Below are 20,502 nucleotides of genomic sequence, written 5' to 3' on the forward strand. Positions count from 1 at the left end.
CCAGCTCAGCCCTCTTCACGACCTCCCTTGGTCTCTTTGTCAACAGTGATGCTGGGACTTCCCTGGTGGTCCAGCGGCTAAGACTCTGCACTCCAGTGCAGGGGGCCCAGGTTCAACCCCTGGTCAGGGAACTAGATCCCACACGCTGCGGCTAGGACCCGGTGCAGCCAAATGAATAAATATGTATTTTTTTTTTAATTTAAATGAAATAGTGATGCTAACCAACATTAATTATCTACTGCGTGCCAAGCCTTGTTTGGGGTGCTTTATATGTAGCTTCTCATTTAATCCTCAAGCAGTTCTGTGAAGTCGGTCTCTTACACTCATTTGCAGATAAGGAAACTGAGGTACAGAGAGGTCAAGTTACTCTCGCAGCCTCGCTCAGCAGTGAAGGACGTTTCCACCCGCCGCTGAGGGGCTGCCTGCGTGGCCCGGGCCTGCCTCAGCTGCAGAGAGTCACCCTGCCCAGGGTTCTGCCCCCTTCCCGGGGCAGCTGCTGTCCGACGACTCTCTGGTGTGAGGGCATGAAGGCCCAGCCCTCTCGCCCCACTGGGGGACACCTCTCACGGGTCGCCCCGTCGTCAGATCTCCCCACAGGATCAGCTGAGACTTCTCTTGAGACTGGATCTCAGCTCCTTCCCGCCCACCGAGTTCTCCATCCTCCCTGCCCATCCACAGGTGTTGACCCCGAGGGAATCCCCAGTAATCATTTCAGAGCTGCTTCCTGGGGACCTGGGCCAAAACGGTGGTGCTCCCAGGATTTGAACCTGAGTCCTGCACCCACCTGCACGGGCCCCACCTGCACCGAGCTGCCTGGGCTTTGACAGCAGCGGCTCTGAGGAGTGGGTTGGGTGCACTGCCTGGGATCCATGGAGACCAGAGCCAAGCAGTGCCAGTGGGGAACCTCCTAAGGTCACCCCCACAACCAGGGAGCTCAGCTTGTTTCTGGGAAACCTTTTCTCGGAACTTGTCTAATCACCTCCCGCCTGACTCTCCTGCTCCACATCCCAGTGGTAGCTTCAAATCAAACCCTGATGTGGGCTCTGCCGGGGTCCCCAAGACGCCATGAAAGTGAAAAAGTGTCAGTCACTCAGTCGTGTCCTACTCTTTGTGACCCCACGGACTGTAGCCTGCCAGGCTCCTCTGTCCCTGAAATTCTCCAGGCAAGAATACGGGAGTGGGTTGCCATTCCCTTCTCCAGCGGATCTTCCCCACCCAGGGATCAAACCTGGGTCTCCTGCATTGCAAGCAGATTCTTCACCATCTGAGTCACCAGAGAAGTGCCCCCAAGATGCCATGGGCTTCCTGCATCTCCTGGGGTCCCTTCTGCCCTGGAGTACCCCATCCATCCCCCACCCAAGGACCCCTGTGGGACTCAGCTCAAATACTCACTATGGACAGAGACCCCTCAGTGATGGTGGCGTAACTTCCTCCACACTTTGTCCACCCCCGCGGCGGCCAGCGTGTTTCTAGAAAGCGTGTCCGTGGCTGTTTCCAACAGCAGGAGGTCTCCGTCTGGGGAAGCCTTTTCTGGTCGCTGCCCCTCGCCTCCCGGGTGGATTCGAGGCCCCCTCTCTGGACTCATCGGGGCTGGATTCCTGCCTCTGTCCTAGCGTGTCCCACAACACTAGATCAGTTAGTTCCGTCTGGGTCTCTACCTCCCAATGAGCTTCTTATCCAAGACCTGTCTTGCTCACTTTTTATTTCACAGCCCTCAGGGCAGGCTGGGCTCAGGGCGTTTGGTCAGTAGCTAACGGCTTGTTGCCCTCATTCCTATGGTTTATCAGCTCCTTGTGGTTAAAGTTTTGGTGGAGTAAGCTCAGACCTGCTCTCCTGAAATCGGGTTTGGCTCTCTCGCTATATTCCATGGGCCACAGTTGCCCTGGTTTTTCGTAGATGCCAGCTCTTCACATCCCTTGACATGTCTCGTCTTGTGAGTTGCACGGTCCAGGGTCTCAGCGGCGTTTGTCTTTCAGGTCCTTCTGCACAGACTTTGTGGTTGGCCTGGTGAAGTGGCTGGACCTGTCTGAAGCCGTCTTGCCTACCATGACTGCTTTTGCCAGTGGTCTGGGAGGCGAAGGAGCAGACATGTTTGCTCAGGTTTTGTTGAAGGACCCCATCTTGAAGGATGACCCACTGGTGATCACTCAGGTACACCCACTGCCCAGGTAGCAGCTGCTGGGGAAAGTAGACAGCTTCCTCTCAGAGTCAGCCTGAATATCACTGCTAGTTGTGTGGGGGGAGTTCAAAGGTTAAATATTGCATCCTAATATCTGACGATATGATGATCATAGCTAGTGTTGAATTATCATTATCGAATATTTACTATTGATTTATTACTTAAACATTGCTTCTTATATGCTAGTACCTTTACTCGTATGGACTCATTTAATTCTCAAAGCAATTTTATGAGGTAGGTAAAGTGATTGTCCCCATTTTGTAGATGAGAAAATTGAGGCACGGAGCGGTTTAGTAACTTGTTCAAGGTCACACAGCTGATTTGAACCTTGGCCATCAGATTCGAAAGCCCGTGTCCCTAGCCATTAAGCTGCGGTGCCTCTCTTTGGAAGCGTCAGCTTTGCTGTGTGTGCTTGGGCGTGTCACTCACCTGCTCTGCGTGCACTGAAGCAGGCAGACGCTTGACCCGGGCTCTCAGTGCCAGCAGAGCACACTTAAAGCAGCCCTTGCCGTCCTTCATCTGACTCCCTGAAGCTCTCACACGCTTGTTTGGTTATGGGCTGGCTTGTTTCTCTGGCTTGCCACTCAAATGCAGGGCAAAGGTATCTTGTCTGCCTTGTGTTCCCACCTATTGTTAAGAGTCAGAAAATATATGTCCAATGAGCAGGCTGGTTACATATCAACCTATTGCTAATTCCTGTTACTTTCCCCTCAGGACCTTCTGAGCTTCTCACTCAAGGATGGTGAGTTGATATTTCCTAAGTTCTGTAAGTTGTGGGCACGTGTCTCCCCCGCAGCCAGGGAAGCCAGGGTTAGGTGCTGCCTCTGTGGCCCCATGCTCATGGCCTTTTCAGAGCAAGAAAGGAAAGGGAAGCCAGTAGCGCTGGGGGGCCGGGGAGCTCTCCATTCACGCCAAGCGCCAGCGGCGTGGTGCTTCTTGCGGTTTTACAGATTCCTCACCACACCCTCTCACCTTCTCAGTAGCTCTGGAGCCTGGCTCTTGCCTTCCAAGGTCTATTCTGCTGACATCAGGGAGAAGGAACACAGAATTGAAAATGACATTCCAACAGCCTCCGCACCATGTAATAAAGGAAAGTTTCAGGGACTTCCCTGGTGGTCCAGGGGTTAAGAATCGGCCTTGCAGTGCAGGGGACACGTGTTCAATCCCTGGTCAAGGAACTAAGATCCCACATGCCATGGGGCAGCTAAGCCCACTCGCCATAGCTAGCGAGCCTGCACACCACAACGAAAGATCCCACGTACCACAGCTAAGACCAACTCAGCCAAATAAATAAACGCTTTTTATAAACACGAGATTCCACCGAAACTCTGGCTCGTGGGCAATTGGAGGGGTAAGAAGAGGAGGAAGAGGAACAGAATTTCACAGATAGGCTTAGCAAACGCAGGAGCATTGGCAGGAGAGAACGCTCAGAGGAGGGTCACGGGAGCCGGAGCCCAGCGAGCTCTGCACGTTCGCAGGGTCCCAGGTGGTTCCCGTGGCGTTTACAGTCTGAGAAGTGCAGCTCTGAGACTCAGACCCCAGCATGGCCCTTTTCCAGCCGTGCGGAAGGTTTACCTCTGTATCTCAGAGCTGAATGGGGATCACCCAAGGGTGATCTGGCCCAGCCCCTGCTTTCAGGCAGGCACAGCCTGAAGTAACATGTCTTCTTTTAAAAAAAGATTATTCATTTATTTTGGGTGCGCTGGGAGACGTGGGTTCAATCCTTGGGTCGGGAAGATCCCCTAGAGGAGGGTATGGCAACCCACTCCGGTATCCTTGCCTGGAGAATCCCCAGGAACAGAGGAGTCTCGCAGTTGCAAAGAGTCAGACACAACTGAGCGGCTGAGCACAGCACTGGCTCTTACTTGGGGCTCTCAGGATCTTCGGTGCATGAGGGCTTCTTAGTTGCAGCATGCAGGATCCAGTTCCCCAACCAGGGATCGAACGTAGGCCCCTTGTGTTGGGAGTGCAGGTTTAGCCGATGCGGCCGCGTGGCTGAGCTGTGGTCTGAGGATGTGGTGGAGTTGGTCTGAGAATCCTTGGTAGAATCCCTTTTATTTTTGCAAACTGAAATGAGGGAATATTCGATAGTCCTGGATGCTCTTAGAATGAGGGGTGGTTTGCCCGGAGGTCTGGGGCGCAGGTTTCTGGAGAGCAGGCTAGCCGGTTAGCACACACACACTCTCAGGTGCTCGTCATGGTAACAACAAAGCGCCGGGTCTGAGCACTTGCTGGGAGGCCAGGCGGCTGCCGGGGGCTGTGCAGGCTTGGAGTCCTCCCTGCCCCCTGAGAGGTGCTGGGGGCCCCTGTTCCTATCTTGCGGGTCAGGGTCCTCTTGGGTGAGACTCATATTTCCAAGAGGAGCGACTGGGGCCCAGAGAGGGGAAAGGGCTTTCCCAGAAGCACATGGTGGCAGGTGGTCTTCTGGTAGGAACCAGGTCTCCAGCCTCCCGGGCCAGCCCTCTGTCCCATGGTCTTATCACGAGGGAAGCAGCTCCTGTGTGTGCCGGACTCTCCCTTCTGTCTCCCAGAGCCACATGTATCCTAGCCCACCACCTGCCCGCACCTGCCAATCACAACCCTCTGAGCGCCCATGAGCACCCCCAGGACACCGTAACTTACCGCCCTTTGCTGTGGGTGACCTTGGCCTGGCTCTCACAGAATAGTTAGAGTGGGTTTGAAATGGGCTGTCTGTAATAGCATCGTCTGGTACTTCATGCCCTCCCGGGGGCGTTCTCGTAGGCAGCCTCTAAACTGGCATTCAGTTCAGTTCAGTTGCTCAGTTGTGTCCGACTCTTTGCGACCCCATGGACTGGAGCATGCCAGGCCTCCCTGTCCATCACCAACTCCCGGAGTTCACTCAGACTCATGTCCATTGAGTCAGTGATGCCATCCAGCCATCTCATCCTCTGTCGTCCCCTTCTCCTCCTGCCTTCAGTCTTTCCCAGCATCAGGATCTTTTCAATTGAGTCAGTTCTTTGCACCAGGTGGCCAAAGTATTGGAGTTTCAGACTGGCATTGCCTGTTAAATTTCTCTTGAGAGTTCCCTCCACTTGCTAAGCACCTGCTCATGCTGGTGACTGCCCCTGGCCCTTGTGAAGCATTGTTTCACAGCATCCTCATCACCATCTTTTCGTGTACACGTTCCCAGTTCACAGATGAGCAAACTGAGGCTCAGAGAGGTAAAGTAACAGGTCTAAGCTGTTAAGTGGCAGAGCCGACATTCTAAAATAAGTGCTGCTAACAGAAACCTTCTCAGAATTTCCCCGTGGGAGTTGGAGGGACGCAGAGGCATCCCCACGGGGAGATAATGATCCCTCGAGTCTAAGCCAGCTTCCCAGGTGGCGCAGCAGTAGAGAATCTGCCTGCCAAGGCAGGAGACTCAGGAGATGCAGATTCAATCCCCGGGTCGGGAAGGTCTCCTGGAGGAGGAAATGGCAACCCACTCCAGTATTCTCACCTGGAAAATTCCATGGACAGAGAGGTCTGTGGGGTCACAAAGAACTGGACACCACTCAGCAACTGAGCATGTATGTCTAAAGAATACCAGTCTCTCATAGCATCTGAGGGGTACCTTTGGTTTGTCTCATGGTCAATGACACACCAGGACCCCCAATGGGAGCTGGTGGAAGGGCTCAAAAGTTCCCCAGAAGGCAGAGGTTGGCAGCCCCTCAAACCATCCAGACGGCCCTCACCGGACACAGGTGGGCCCCAGAGAGATGGCAGGTTCAGTTCCAGCCCCCCACAGTAAAGCAAGTCACGTGACCATATGTGGTTTTCAGTGCATCTAAAAGTTATATTTACGCTATACTGGAAAAGGTCAGTTTTCATTCCAATCCCAAAGAAAGGCAATCCCAAAGAATGCTCAGACTACCACACAATTGCACTCATCTCACACACTTGTAAAGTAATGCTCAAAATTCTCCAAGCCAGGCTTCAGCAATACGTGAACCGTGAAATTCCTGATGTTCAAGCTGGTTTTAGAAAAGGCAGAGGAACCAGAGATCAAATTGCCAACATCCGCTGGATCATTGAAAAAGCAAGAGAGTTCCAGAAAAACATCTATTTCTGCTTTATTGACTATGCCAAAGCCTTTGACTGTGTGGATCACAATAAACTGTGGACAATTCTGAGAGAGATGGGAATACCAGACCACCTGACCTGCCTCTTGAGAAATCTGTATGCAGGTCAGGAAGCAACAGTTAGAACTGGACGTGGAACAACAGACTGATTCCAAATAGAAAAAGGAGTATGTCAAGGCTGTATATCATCACCTTGCTTATTTAACTTCTATGCAGAGTACATCATGAGAAACACTGGGCTGGAAGAAGTGCAAGCTGGAATCAAGATTGCCAGGAGAAATATCAGTAACCTCAGATATGCAGATAACACCACCTTTATGGCAGAAAGTGAAGAGGAACTAAAAAGCCTCTTGATGAAAGTGAAAGAGGAGAGTGAAAAAGTTGGCTTAAAGCTCAACATTCAGAAAACGAAGATCATGGCATCTGGTCCCATGACTCCATGGGAAATAGATGGGGAAACAGTGGAAACAGTGTCAGACTTTATTTTGGGGAGCTCCAAAATCACTGCAGATGGTGACTGCAGCCACAAAATTAAAATACGCTTTCTGCTTGGAAGAAAAGTTATGACCAACCTAGACAGCATATTGAAAAGCAGAGACATTACTTTTCTGACTAAGGTCCGTCTAGTCAAGGCTATGGTTTTTCCAGTAGCCATGTATGGATGTGAGAGTTGGACTGTGAAGAAAGCTGAGCGCTGAAGAATTGATGCTTTTGAACTGTGGTGTTGGAGAAGACTCTTGAGAGTCCCTTGGACTGCAAGGAGATCCAACCAGTCCATTCTGAAGGAGATCAGCCCTGGGGTTTCTTTGGAAGGAATGATGCTAAAGCTGAAGCTCCAGTACTTTGGCCACCTCATGTGAAGAGTTGACTCATTGGAAAAGACTCTGATGCTGGGAGGGATTGGGGGCAGGAGGAGAAGGGGACAACAGAGGATGAGATGGCTGGATGGCGTCACGGACTCAATGGACGTGAGTCTGAGTGAACTCCGGAAGTTGGTGATGGACAGGGAGGCCTGGCGTGCTGCGATTCATGGGGTCGCAAAGAGTCAGACATGACTGAGCGACTGAACTGAACTGAAAAAAATCCAATGGACAAACTTTAATTTTAAAATGCTGTTGGAAAAAAATGGCACTGAGACGCTGGATGCAGGGTTGCCATAGACCTTCAATTTGTAAAAAACAAAACAACACATTATCTGCAAAGTGCCATCAGGGTAAAGCGGAAGCCTGTAGTTGAGAAAATGATGCCCAGAGTGGGAGTGCCTACTGTTGTCACGTCCAACTCTGTCCTTACTAATGAAGAACCAAGGACCAAGACGGCAGAGGACGAGATGCTGGACGGCATCACCGACTCAATGGACATGAGTTTCAGTAAGCTCCGGGAGGTGGTGATGGACAGGGAGGCCTGGCGTGCTGCAGTCCATGGGGTCGCAAAGAGTCGGACACGACTGAGCGACTGAACTGAACTGAAGAACCAAGAACTGGGAGCACTGAGGGATCTGCCTGCCTGGTGTTAAAATTCATCGGCAAGTTGCTGAATGTCTCTGCCTCCGTTTCCTTGGGCATCAAACGGGAGCCACAGTACTCTTTACCTCATAGGGCGGTGGTGAGGACTGAGTGGAATAACCCAGGTCGAGTGCTGAGAACACAGCTGGTGCTCAGGACGCAGGCCCTGAGTGCTGAGGGGCCGTGGTGGTCACGGGGAAATGGGAAGCTCCCGGGAACCAGGAGACCTGGACTCTCATCCTGTCTCTGAGACATTTGTGATGTCAAGCCACTTAACTTCTCTGAACTTCAGTTTCAAGCACAAAGAGGCAAGAGCTCAATGCTACTTCAAAGCAAAACGAAACTGTCTTTGGTCCTAAGAACACAGTCAAGGATCTTGTAAGGAGAAGGTCAGTCTCATAGTTGGGCCAGTTGTTCAAGGCCTTTCTTGTAAGCTCCATGAGGGCGGGGCTCTCGTCTGGCTTCTTCACCGTTGTTTCCCAGTGTCTGCAATGCTGGTGAACAGATGGTGGGCACTTAGTGTTTGCTGGATGGATGGACGGATAGTTGAATGGATGGACAGAAGGAAGAACGGATGGTCTTGGCTTAGAGCGCAAGCTTAGGCTCTAGCAAGGCGGTTTGTCTGAGCTGTAGGGTTAAGCCATCTTTTTCTGCAGAGACTGAGGGGGTGGGGCACACAGCACAGAATAAAGCTGTCTGTCTATGTGGCTGTGTTTCTCTGGGTGTGAGGCAGGGTGGTTAGTCATGGAATCAGCCCAAGAAATCAACACGAAGAGCTGCACGTCTCAGAACTTCCTGGAAGGTTGACCTTTACTGACGACGTTGGGATCTTAGTCACGGAACGGTGGCCGTCTTGGCAGCGGTAGGGTGGAATTTCTTTGCACACTAACCATTTTCTTCTCCTCACCCAGTAACAACCCACGAAGCCTCTGGCCCACCTAGCTGGGAAAATCAGCCTTTCATATGTTGATGGTTAAACTGAATCTGAGCTCGCTAAACCGGGCTTTCACAGTGGCGGCACTGCAGACATCGGGGACTGGATAATTCTTTGTTGTGGGGCCCCGCTGTGCCTTCTGGGAGGTTTAGCCACCTCCCTGGCCTCTTCTCACTAGACGCCAGTAGCACTCCCTGACTTGGGACAACCAGAAATGTTTCCATACTTTACTAGATGTTCTTGGGGTGGGCGTGGGGAGCACAAAAACGCCCCTAGTGGGGAACCACTGGTCCAGGGCCCACAGTGGGCCAGGTGGGGCTGCTTTACTAGTAGTTGGTGGTCTTTCTGAGTGACCTAGGAGCTTCCCTGGTGGTCCAGTAGTTAAGAACCTGCCTTGTAATGCAGGATTCGTGGGTTCAATCCCTGGTGTGGGAACTAAGATCCCACAGGCTGCAGGGCAGCCGAGCCCACTCACCACCACAGACCGCGTGATGCCTCAGAGACCCTGAATGCCACGTCTAAGATGAGACGCAGCCTACACAAATAAACAGATAGAAGCTACCCAGTTGCTCTCCTGGGTCATGTAACACGGATGGTGAGTGACTGCATCGTGTAATATATAATCCTTAGAGCAAGTGCTGGAATAGATAACTGTTATCTCCACTGGGAGGAAATTAGGCTCAGGAGGTTAGGTAACCAGAGGTGAAATTTCAAAATAAGTTTCAAATTCCATTTAAGGCAGTGAGTCTCATGGTGAATTATGAGCCAGAGACATAAGCTGAATCATGGTTCTCGTCCTCTGTACCCTGAATCCAAAGATAGCATTGGCTCTGGGCGATGGGACCCAAGGAGGTGCAGCTGCAGGAGACAGAACCACCTTCACCGCAAACCCGGCTCCACTTTCTGACCCGGTTTTTATGACTGAATTGCAAAGCCTACCTTGCCGATGAATCAGAAAAGCCTGAGAAGTCGTCATCTATCGTGTTGGAATGCACACATTGTCACCTGGTGGCACTGGGTCTCCGTCAGGATCCTCAAGACTCGGCAAGCTTGTTATCAGTATTGAACTGATTGACCCATTCAGCCAGGAAGAACTGAGCCCCACTACGCATGCCAGGCCCTCTGCTGGGCGCCAGGAGGAATCCTCCCCAGGGCCGATGCTCATGGAGTGCCTACTGTGTGCCAGCCCTGAGCAGAGTGCTTTTATAATTTGTTTCAACCCCTCAACAACACTGGGAGGTAGATGATGCTGCCCACTGCCGCCTCATTGTACTGACGAGGCCGCAGCAGCCCAGAAAGGGAAATCAGCTGCCTGAGGTCACACCAATGGGGAGAAGGAGGGCAGGAGCTGAGCCCAGACATCGTGGTTCCAGAGTCTACCCTTATCATCGGCCATGCGGCCTGTGGGATCTTAGTTCCCTGACCTGGGATTGAACCCACGCCCGCAGCAGTGGAACCTTGGAGTTTTGACCCCTGGGCCCACCAGGGAAGTTCTCCAGAGTGCAGTCTTAACTGCTGTTCTCCTTCCCACGTGGAGATGAAATGATAGAACCCTCGTCCTTACAGCTGCCTTTACGGGGATGTGCTGAGGCCAGAACCAGGAGTGAGCACGCTGTGAGGCGGGATCCCGAGGAGTGGCCAGACAGGGCGGCCTCTCAGAAGGTGAAGCTGGAGGAGGGTCTTGGAAGAGGCCCCTCGGCTCTCACGACCACTGGCCTTGAACTACGCTCATTGCCACCAGAGTGTCCTTCATTGTCCCCCCAGAATGAGCCACAAAAAGGCAGCAGTCATACCCGGAACCATCTGAGGTCAAGTCCTGCCCTGACGGCTGCATCTTAGAAGCCCCACCCCTCCAGCCACGCTCTCCCCACCAGCATGAACACCGACTTGTAAGTCAGCCCAGCACCCAGGGTGGGGGCCCAGGGGGAATGGGACTGGAGGTAGGTGTGCTTTCTTTGTATGAAAAAAAATTCACTGAGGGTGAAACTGGGCATTAATATTCCAAATGCTGTATGACCTGTACAGTTAGAAAAGTTAGGGGAGGCCTCCCTGCTCGTCCAGTGGCTACGACCCCACGCTCCCAGGGTAGGGGACCGGGTTCAATCCCTGATCAAGGCAAGTCGATCCTATATGCCGGATGCCACAGCTAAGACTCAGCTCAGCCAAGTAAATGAATAAATAGAAAATAAGACGAGGAGAGTTGGGGGAATTCCCGGCAGTTCAGTGGTTAGGACTCAGCACTTTCATTGCTGGGACCCAGGTTCCTTCCCTGGTTGGAGAACTAAGATCCCTCGAGCTGCATGGCACAGCCCAAAAGAAAAAAGAAAAATTGGTCCATCAGGGGATGTCAGTGCGGTGGGCTGGGTAAGTGGTTGTATGAGCATGGCCTGAGAGCGACCTCGGACCCTAAGGGAGCAGTGAGACAGGTCCCCAGGCTGACTCAACAGCTCACAGCCTCACCCCAGCAGTCCCTGCTTCCTAGCATCTAAGGGTCTAGGAAACATGGCAAATACCATAAAAAGGGTACTATCAGCTACCCTTTCTCGGCCACAGTCCATGAGGTGGCAAAGAGTTGAACAAGACTTAAGTGACTAACACTTTCACTTTCCAGCCACCTTTATCTGAGGACTAATTTATAGAGCTACGTGTGGCTCAGACGGTGAAGAACCCGCTTGCGGTGCAGGAGACCCAGGTTTGCTCCCTGGGTTGGAAAGATCCCCTGGAGAAGGGCATGGCAACCCACTCCAGTATTCTTGCCTGGAAAATCCCACGGACAGAGGAGCCTGGCGGGTTAAAATCTCTGGGGTCGCAGAGACTCAGACACAACTAAGCGGCTAAACTTTCACTTTCACACTGGACCACTTACTGCATCCTAGGTGCTGGCCAGGTCCATCACATGTGTCTTCTCAGTGCATCTCAACGAAAGCCAGATGAAAAAGATATTCTTGCCCCCATTGTACAGATGAGGAAACTGAGGCTCAGAGAGATCAAGAAAGTTGTCCGAAGCCATTCAGCTATAAAGATAATCAGATGAAAATTTAAATGCCAGTCTGCATGGCAACTGCCTGAGTTTCTGCCTGAGTTCCTTTCCTTTGGTCTTGAGGGCAGCCCCCCGCCCCCAAGGGAAGGGCTTGGCAGTGATCTCTTCCCGAAGGTCTGGGTTGCTGCTGCTCTCCACAGAGAGGCGAGGTCAACCCCAGGCTGACCATTCGGGCTCCCAAACTCAGAGCCATAGTGAGAGCAGAGGCTGGTTCAGTGCCTGGCGATGGAGGGTGTACTGCTGAGGTTGCACCCCAAGGAGGTGCATGTGGCTGTGTAGGGAGGGTGGGGCTTATCATGGTGCCTGGGGTGCAGCTGGCATTTAGTGCCAAGCTTCATGGGGGCTGTTCATCCTTTAATGCACAGCACAGTGTTAGATGGTGACGTTCAAAGTGCAGTAGCTTCTCTGTTGAGATAAGGGTGAGAGAAGGAGCCCAGGGGTGTGAATTCTAACCCTGGGTCTGTCCAAACACACTGGGTGACTTTGGACTTGTCCCTTGCTCTACCTAGGCCAGAGGGACCAGTTGGACTCCAAGGGTGGAGACTGGGGTGGGTACTGGGGCTGCCCAGCAGTTGAAGGCTGGTGTTAACTCCGACTCCGCTCAGGGCAGAGTTCGTGTCCCCCTCCAAGATTTTCCAAAGAATAGACTGCCTGGGTGTTGGGTCGTTTGTATGTGTGCCTGTGGCCCGTAGCCTAGGGCTGTGTGTGGGATGGTGTGGTGGTGGTGGTTGTTCAGTCGCTAAGTCACATCTGACTCTGCAACCCCATGGACTGCAACACGCCAGGCTTCCCTGTCCTTCACTGTCTCCTGGAGTTTACTCTGATTCATGTCCATTGAGTTGGTGATGCCATCCAACCATCTCTTCCTCTCCCACCCCCTTCCCCTTTTGCCTTCAAACTTTTCCCAGCATCAGGGTCTTTTCCAAGGAGTCAGTTCTTCGCATCAGGTGGACAAATTACTGGAGCTTCAGCTTCAGCCTCAGTCCTTCCAATGAATATTCAGGACTGATTTCCTTTAGGATGGACTGGTTGGATCTCCTTGTAGTCCAAGGTACTCTTAAGAGTCTTCTCCAACACCGCAGTTCAAAAGCATCAATTCTTCAGTGCTTAGCTTTCTTTATGATCTCACATCCATATATGACCACTGAAAAACCCTTGCTTTGACTATACAGACCTTTGTCGGTACAGTTGTGTCTCTGCTTTTTAATATGCTGTCTACGTTTGTCATAGTTTTTCTTCCAAGGAGCAGGTGTCTCTTAATTCCATAACTGGGAAGATTAACAGCCCCGATTGCAAGCCTGTTGAGTGGCTCTCGGCATTTTTAGGAGCACTGTGGATGCTGGTTTCCTTCCCTGCAGAGGTCGCAGGAGGAGTCTTCATCATACTGCTGCTTCTAGGCATGAGTGCCCCAGACCTTCTGAGATCGGGGGTTTGCTAGTTAGAACAAGTGCAAAGGCCCTGGGGCAGAAATGAGCTTGGCTTCTTGGTAGGACAAACACTGGTGCGTGAAATAGGGGCCAGTAGAAAGTGAGGTGGGAGAGGGTGGTAGGAAGGGGTCACATGGTGTACAGCCGTGCAGACCACGGGGGAAAATGTGGGTTTTATTCCAAGTGCTTTGTGGAGTTTCAGGTTGGGGAAGAGAAGCTCCCACATTGGTGACTTTATCTTTCAAGCTGCTGTGTGGCAAATAGAGTGTAGGGGCAAGGGTGACAGATGAGAAAGCGGGGAGATGGCTGGTGAAGCTGTGGCTGTCGTGGTGGCCGTGACGAGACGGGGAGCTGTGCTCAGACTCAGGATACGTCTTGGAGGGGCAGCTGTCAGTGTTAGCTGGTAGATTGGCTGTCAGGGGAAGGGCAATAAGAAAAATCAAGAACAATGCCCAGGCTTTTGGCCTGAGCCCCAGGTCGGGCTCTTTATTGAGACAGGATGGATTGGCCCTTGAGGAGTCAGTTGCCTGGCAAGTTGTCCTGGGTAGCCCGGGACTCCTGCCCCACTCCTCCAGCACTCACCACCTGCCTGAAGTAGAAACTCAGCTCCAAGTCCAGAAGTCTGGCTGGTCCTTGAAATGACCCTTCCACGAGGCTGACATTCCAGAGTCCCTTGCCCAAGAATACCTTGGAAGCTTTTAATCACCTGGCACCTGGCACTGTATATTCCAGAAACTGAATCAGCAGCCTTGACCAGTGGAATATGAATTAGTGGCTGATTATCATCACCATGATAATTAATCACCATGGCCAAGGCTTATCAATTCCCACAGCTCGGTTATGACCTACGTTCAATGGGCTGTGACCCTAGGAGTGAGCAGGGAGCTCCCTTATTCATAGAACATCAGTGGATCAGTAACCCCGAGACATGACCTGCCGGCGTCTGTCTCCCAGCATGCAGCCAGATCCGCATCCAGGGAGGCAGCTGGGGGCAGTGGGACACGCACTGCCAGACCACAGCTCGCTCCGAGGCCGCTCGTTCCAGGGAGGCCTGCAGACGCCCAGCAGAGGAGGCTGCTTCTGCAGGGTTCATAGAGGGCTCCTCCTGGGCCCGGAGTCCTCTGCTTGAAACTTTGTGAGATGACTCTCACAATTTCTGTTTCTACCTGAGCGAAGGTGAATGACCCCTACCTGGGTCATTAGTTGAACATTTATTCTTTATGCCGGGTGCTCTCCTAGGGACTAGAGAACACACAGAGTTTATACATATAGGGTTTATACTTCACAGGGAGAGAAAAACAGAAGTAAATGGACATGATGTCAGACTTGGGCAAGCTCTGTGTAGAACAAAGTACAAGGCAGAGGGGTCAAGTGATGTGTGTAGGGTCAGGAAGGCCACTCTGGACAGGAGGCGTTGGAACAGAGACTTGGAGGAGGAGGAGGTGCCCCACAAGATTAGGGCAACGAGCCTTCCAAGTGGTGGAAACAGCCCAAGGGCAAAGGCCCTGTAGCAGGAACATTCTAGAAGGTGAGGTCGTGGAGTGGGCCAGGGGCCTTGTAGTCAGTGTGGGATGGGATTTGGTTTTCATCATGACATCACCTCCTTAAACAGCTTTGGGATGTGAAAATTTGAATCTTTGCTAATTTGCTGAAAAACGCCACCTTGCTTCTGATTCATGTTCGTAAGTTACATTGCTCTTCCCCAGAAGCTGTGCTCCTGTTAAATGGACCGGCTGTCGGGGGCCCTGAGTCTGGGATGTGTCTCGGGTTCGGGTCTCATGCATCGCACTGTTGTGAGCATCTCTGCACTCGGGAGCTGAACTGACCCCCTCCTCTTTCTCTCTCTCTCAAGGCCGCTACGATGCTCGGGCCCGCGTCCTCATCTGCCACATGGCCTCCCTCCTCCAAGCACCCTTGGAGGAGCTCGACCTCCTGGAAGAGACCTTCCTCGAGAACCTGAAGGAAACCAAAGAGGAGGACTCTGAGTAAGGGAGCCCTGGCCCTGGCCCCGCCTGTCGGGAATAGAGGCCTTCCACTCCTCAGATAACAGTCCGGTCTGCCCCTCTTCCCGCCTAGCTGGCATCTCGGATCTCCACTCTAGTGGACTTCTGAGATGTGCACCACTCCCACCCATCGGGAAACCCTGGATAGGGAATCCTGGTGCAGCCCTGACTTGCTGTGTTGCTTTAGCAAGCCACTTTCCCTCTCTGGCCTCCACCCTCATTTATAGGAGACGGGGATTGAGCAGATAATTGCTCAGAGCCCTGAGTTTGTGACTTTAACAGCCTGTGGTCTTGACACCCCACTGCACTTCAGCTCATATGGCACCTTGTCTGTGGGTCAGAGTGGCCTGGGTTCTAACACCTGTTTATTTTTTGACCTTGGGCAGGTTGGCCCCCTTTCTCTAAGCCGTAATATTCTTATCTGTAGTGTAGGAATGAGAATAACATCTTCCTAGGGTTGTTGTGGAAAACAGATACAACTGTATTATCAAGTGCTTGGCCCAGGGCTGGCACACAGCAAGGGTTCTATACCTAGGAGTCCTTACCTTCCCCACATGCCCCCATGCCTGCCAAGGCTGATGGGCTTTGCTCTCTCTGTATGGTCAGATGTGTGTCAAGGGAAATGTTCCTGGCAAACTTGGCCAGAGCTCAGCTCTTTGTCGAACACCCTACAGAGGATCTAATCCCAGAGTAATAGATCAGTCCCAGTCACAGCCGACCTGCATGCCCCTTGCAGTCAGGCACATCTCCCACCCTGAGTTTTGTTCAGCCACGAAGGCTTTCTTGGAGCAGCCAGACTGTGCCAGTCCAACCCAGCTGAGAATTTAGCTTTGAAGCCATGCTCAGAACTGGATCCACCCTCCCCCGCCCCCCAAGTTTGTAGGTCAAAGGGAGGGGGTTGTTTCCTTGAGAAAGAAGGAAAGTTAATCTGTCAAAATAACCCCAAAATAGCCTTGTTTTGACTCCCAGAGCTGTGTCAGTAAAGAAAGACCTGGACCCAGGCCAGTGACGGTGGTCTCAAGGGCTGCCCAGCACCTTTGGATATATTGGACATTTGTACCATTTCAAGTATGCCTTGAAGTGAAAGAAAGTCTTGAGTATTGTTTGGAAATCTGTTGTCAGAAAGAAACATATTACTTAGAGTTTCTGTTCCAAGAATACCAGTCATGCCAGATCAGGGACGGTGAAACAGAGCCCAGCTCTGCCACTTACCAGCCGTGTGATCCTGGCCAAGTTATTTAACTTCTCTGAGCCTCAGTTTCCTCACATGCAAATGGGGATAATAATAGCACCCTCTTCAAAGGGTTCGTGTGGGGCTTAAATGAAGTTTCTATACCTAAAGTGCTTCGAGCAGGCCTTGCAGAGTTGTGTGTATGTGTTTAGTTGCCAAGTCATGTCTGACTCTTTGTGACCCCATGGACGTAGCCCGCTAGGCTCCTCTGTCCATAGGGATTCTTCTGGCAAGAATATTAGAGTGGGCTGCCATGCCCTCCTCCTCCAGGGGATCTTTGTGACCCAGGGATTGAACCCATGTCCCCTACATCTCCTGCACTGGCAGGCGGGTTCTTTACCACTGGCACCACCTGGGAAGCTCTGCACAGAGTTACTAGATGATAAATATCAACGTTTGCTATCGCACCAAAAGAATTGATGCTTTTGAGCTGTGGTGTTGGAGAAGACTCTTGGGAGTCCCTTGGACTGCAAGGAGATCCAACCAGTCCATCCTAAATGAAATCAACCCTGAATATTCACTGAAAGGACGGATGCTGAAGCTGAAGCTCCAATACTTTGTCCAGCTGATGTGAAGAGCCGACTTATTGGAAGAGACCCTGATGTTGGGAAAGATTGGGGGCAGGAGGAGAAGGGGACGACAGAGCACGAGATGGTTGGATGGCATCACCAACTCGGTGGACATGAGTTTGAGCAAGCTCTGGGAGATGGTGATGGACAGGGAGGCCTGGCGTGCTGCAGTCCATGGGGTTGCAAAGAGTCGGACACAACTTAGAGACCGAGCAACAACATTGCTGTTATTTCATTGTGGGGCTGTTTCCTTGGAAAAATACTCCACAGGTGTCATTTTTGAAACTAAATTTTAGGGACTTTGGTGACCTCTAGGTTCCATCTGTGGTCTGTGGAAAAATCTAGGACCCAGGGAAAGCCTAGGGACTGGTCAGCCAAGCAGCCTGGTGCTCTGTCTGACTCTGCTGCCAAGTCTGTGTGGCCCTGGGCCCATGGCTCTCCCTCTCTGGCATCAGCACCCGTGTTTTCACCTGTCCAGGAAGAGGGTCGAATTGCGTGTAGGTGTCTTTTAACCCTGAGGTTTTGTGTTTCTGCAAGGTGAGCTTCCTGGCACCCCAGGGCGATCCTTTGCAGCCGGGGTTGAGGGTGCAGTGTCCCACCTCTGTTCTTGGGGCCTCGCTGAGCCCTGCGGCCATCCGAGCTCCCCCTCCTGGTTGAGTGACTTCACTTTCCTATGCCCTAGCTTCCTCGTCTCCAGCACGGGGATAGTGATAGTACCTCCGTCACAGGGCTGTCCAGAGGGCTGAATTAATTCATTCTTATCAAAAGCTTGGGACAGTCCCTGGCACATAGTAAACAGCGAATGCCAGGCTGGAGGTTGATACGGAGCCCATCATAATAACATGGTCAACATCTGACCTTTATTGAGTGCTCTCTAGATGCCGGTACAAGATACCATCTCATTGGACTTTCACTGCAGTCCCCTGAGGCTTTGGCAGAGGAAGAAACAGAAGGTCAGAGGGTGACGTCACTTGCCCAGGGGCGCCCAGGTGATCAGAGACACCATCCAATTCAGCTTCCTTATTCTGTCTGAACATCACTCACTGCATCCCCTTCGGGTGTGGCTGGGAACCCCCAGTTTCCACCTTAGTTCTGAAGAAGGCAGCAAAGATCATTCTTCTGTGGGCTTTCTGAGCTTTTACTCGGAATGTGTCTCTAGACTCCCCAGAGATAAGCACCCCCTCTCTGTTGACTGCAGAAAGTGATTAAAAAAAAAAAGAAAGAAAGGGTGGACTTCCCTCGTGGTCCAGTGGATAAGAATCCACATGCCACCGTAGGGGACCGGGTTCTGCCCTCAGTGTGGGAAGACGCCACGGTGGATAAGAATCCACGTGCCACCACAGGGGACCAGGTTCTGCCCTCAGTGTGGGAAGACGCCACGCACAGCGGAGCAGCTAAGCCCATGCGCTTCACTGAGCCCCCTCCAGGGCCCGAGAGCCACAGGCACTGAGCCCACGGACAGCAGCCACTGACGCCGGTGCTCCTAGAACCTTGCACCTGGGCCCGCAGCAGGGGAGGCCGCCACAGTGAGCAGCTGTGCCCGCGCCTGGAGAGTAGCTCCTTGCTCTCCAAAACTGGAGAAAGCCTGCTCGCAGCAACAGAGACCCACCGCAGCCATAAGGAAATAATTCTGGAAAAACGAGAAGGGTGACAATGAGGACAGAAGAGGGGAAGGAGCGCCCTCTCACTGGAGATAAGGTGGCCGTGAGGGAAGTTTCTCTGTGGAGCCGTGAGATGAGCAGTGTGGTTGTCTTTGCTCCTCACAAGGTAGCTGTGACTTCAGCCTGGGCTCCTGCGTTTTGGCTTCAGCCTTTGATGGCTCAGCTGGTAAAGAATCCGCCGGCAATGCGGGAGACCTGGGTTTGATCCCTGGGTTGGGAAGATCCCCTGGAGAAGGGAGGGGCTCCCCACTCCAGTATTCTGGCCTGGAGAGTCCCATGGACTGTATAGTCCATGGGGTTGCAAAGAGTCGGACACGACTGAGCAGCTTTCGCTTCTGTCTTTGGGAGGCTGACCCGAACTCCAGCTCAAGGTCACTTCCAGCATCCCAGGTGGTGAGTGTGGCTGTGGTGCCTCAACAGCAGGCAAAGTCAGGAATAGGAGCCCGGCTTTGTTTGGATTTAGTGTCGTGCTCTGAATTCTCACTCCCAGTGTAGGAAGCATCGTGGATGTGACTCACAGCCAGTGTCTCCTCTTGTTTAAATTCAGTCAGGCAGGGACCTCCCTGGGATTTGTTCTAATATCCTGGAAGTTTCATTCTGGATGGTGACTGGCCTGAACTCTGGCTAAATATTTTCTTTAGCCAAAATGTATGTGCCCTCTGGTTTTCATAGACGTGGACAATGAGCGGGAAAATAGATCACTGCAGTGAGATGTTCACCTCCAAATCTTTCTTTCCAAGGAACATCTTCTGAGCCCCATCCAGGTGCCACTCCCAGAGCCAGCTACTGAGGCTGGAGTGCAGGAAAGGTTTGATCTATGTCCTGAAGGCTCACCCCTGCAGTTCTCAAACTTGACATAACCAGAGAGCTTGTTACAAGTAATTTCCTTACCCAGGAAGGAGTGCTTTTAACACCTCCCCGCTGGGGCTCCTGATGTGGTTGATCCAGAGCCTAGCCTTTGAAAATCAACGGTCTAGATTCCAGGCTAATACAGCCCAGAGGGTTAGGAAGGTCTAGGGTAGGGGCAGTCAGGCAACCTTGAGGCTTAGGGCATGCTTCCTGGAGGAGACGACTCTGGAGTGGACAGTGATGTTTAGCCAGGCAGAGGAAGGTGAGAAGGTCCTTGGCAGCCAAGGGGCCGCAGGAACACAGGACTGAGGCTTAGGAGATGTGCCCGCAGGCACTTTAGTGTTTCCGGAGGGTAAAGTGTAAGTTTGGAATTGATGAACCATGAGGCAGGGGCCAGGTCGCAGGGGGCCTGAGTGTCCTACTGGAGAGGTGACCCCGTCCTCAAGGCAGAGGAGGAACTAGGAGGGAGGGAGAAACAGAGGCAGACAGTCACGGTTATATTACTCTGCTTGACATTGGTCACCTTCTGGGGCTATCATCATTTCCAGTCCCGAAGTGAGAAAACTGAAGCTCAGAAAAATCAGGTGAGCCGGTGAGCTCATGGCAGAGCTGGGCTGCCCCTAGTTTGCAGAGCGTTTCCCAGGCAGCATTTGTTGAACCAGATACTGCTGGTTGGTCCGCAGAGCCAGCTGCTCATGGCCCCTGTGTGTTCCTCTTGTATGTTCGCCCAGCAGCTGGAATTCCTCCTCAGGCCTTGAACTCTGCTGAAAGCAGCTCATTTCCAGCCTTCCTGTTTGCCCCAAATGGTGCTAGCACTTCAGGGCCAAAGTATATCTCCAGCCTGCGTTGAGGAAGTTATCATAACCATGGAAAGGATGATGGGAGCAATAAGCACACAGTGATTGCAGCATGCCAGTCACCTGTGTGGACTCTCGTTTAGCCTTCCCAATGCCCCTCGGAATTCAGGACTGTTATTATCCCCGCTTCATGAATGAGGAAACTCGGACAGGACGAGTTATTTG

The 20,502-nt window shown here is 52.3% G+C and overlaps 1 protein-coding gene across 12 annotated transcripts in view; it reads left to right on the forward strand.

Moving 5' to 3' along the window:
• The window catches only part of TMCO4 (transmembrane and coiled-coil domains 4), a 104,192-nt gene that overhangs the window by 28,232 nt on the left and 55,458 nt on the right, over positions 1-20,502 (forward strand). For all 12 annotated transcript variants that reach the window (XR_011254128.1, XR_011254129.1, XR_011254130.1 and 9 more), the window contains 3 exons: positions 1,977-2,151; positions 2,894-2,921; positions 15,020-15,152. Coding sequence is in view for 9 of the 12 variants with exons in the window: in XM_069575111.1 (XP_069431212.1) it covers positions 1,977-2,151; positions 2,894-2,921; positions 15,020-15,152 (336 nt within the window). In the remaining 3 variants the exon portion in view is untranslated. The remainder of the gene's footprint in view (positions 1-1,976; positions 2,152-2,893; positions 2,922-15,019; positions 15,153-20,502) is intronic.

Source organism: Ovis canadensis, chromosome 2, assembly GCF_042477335.2.
Source record: "Ovis canadensis isolate MfBH-ARS-UI-01 breed Bighorn chromosome 2, ARS-UI_OviCan_v2, whole genome shotgun sequence".
In the NCBI taxonomy this organism is placed as follows: Eukaryota; Metazoa; Chordata; class Mammalia; order Artiodactyla; family Bovidae; genus Ovis; species Ovis canadensis.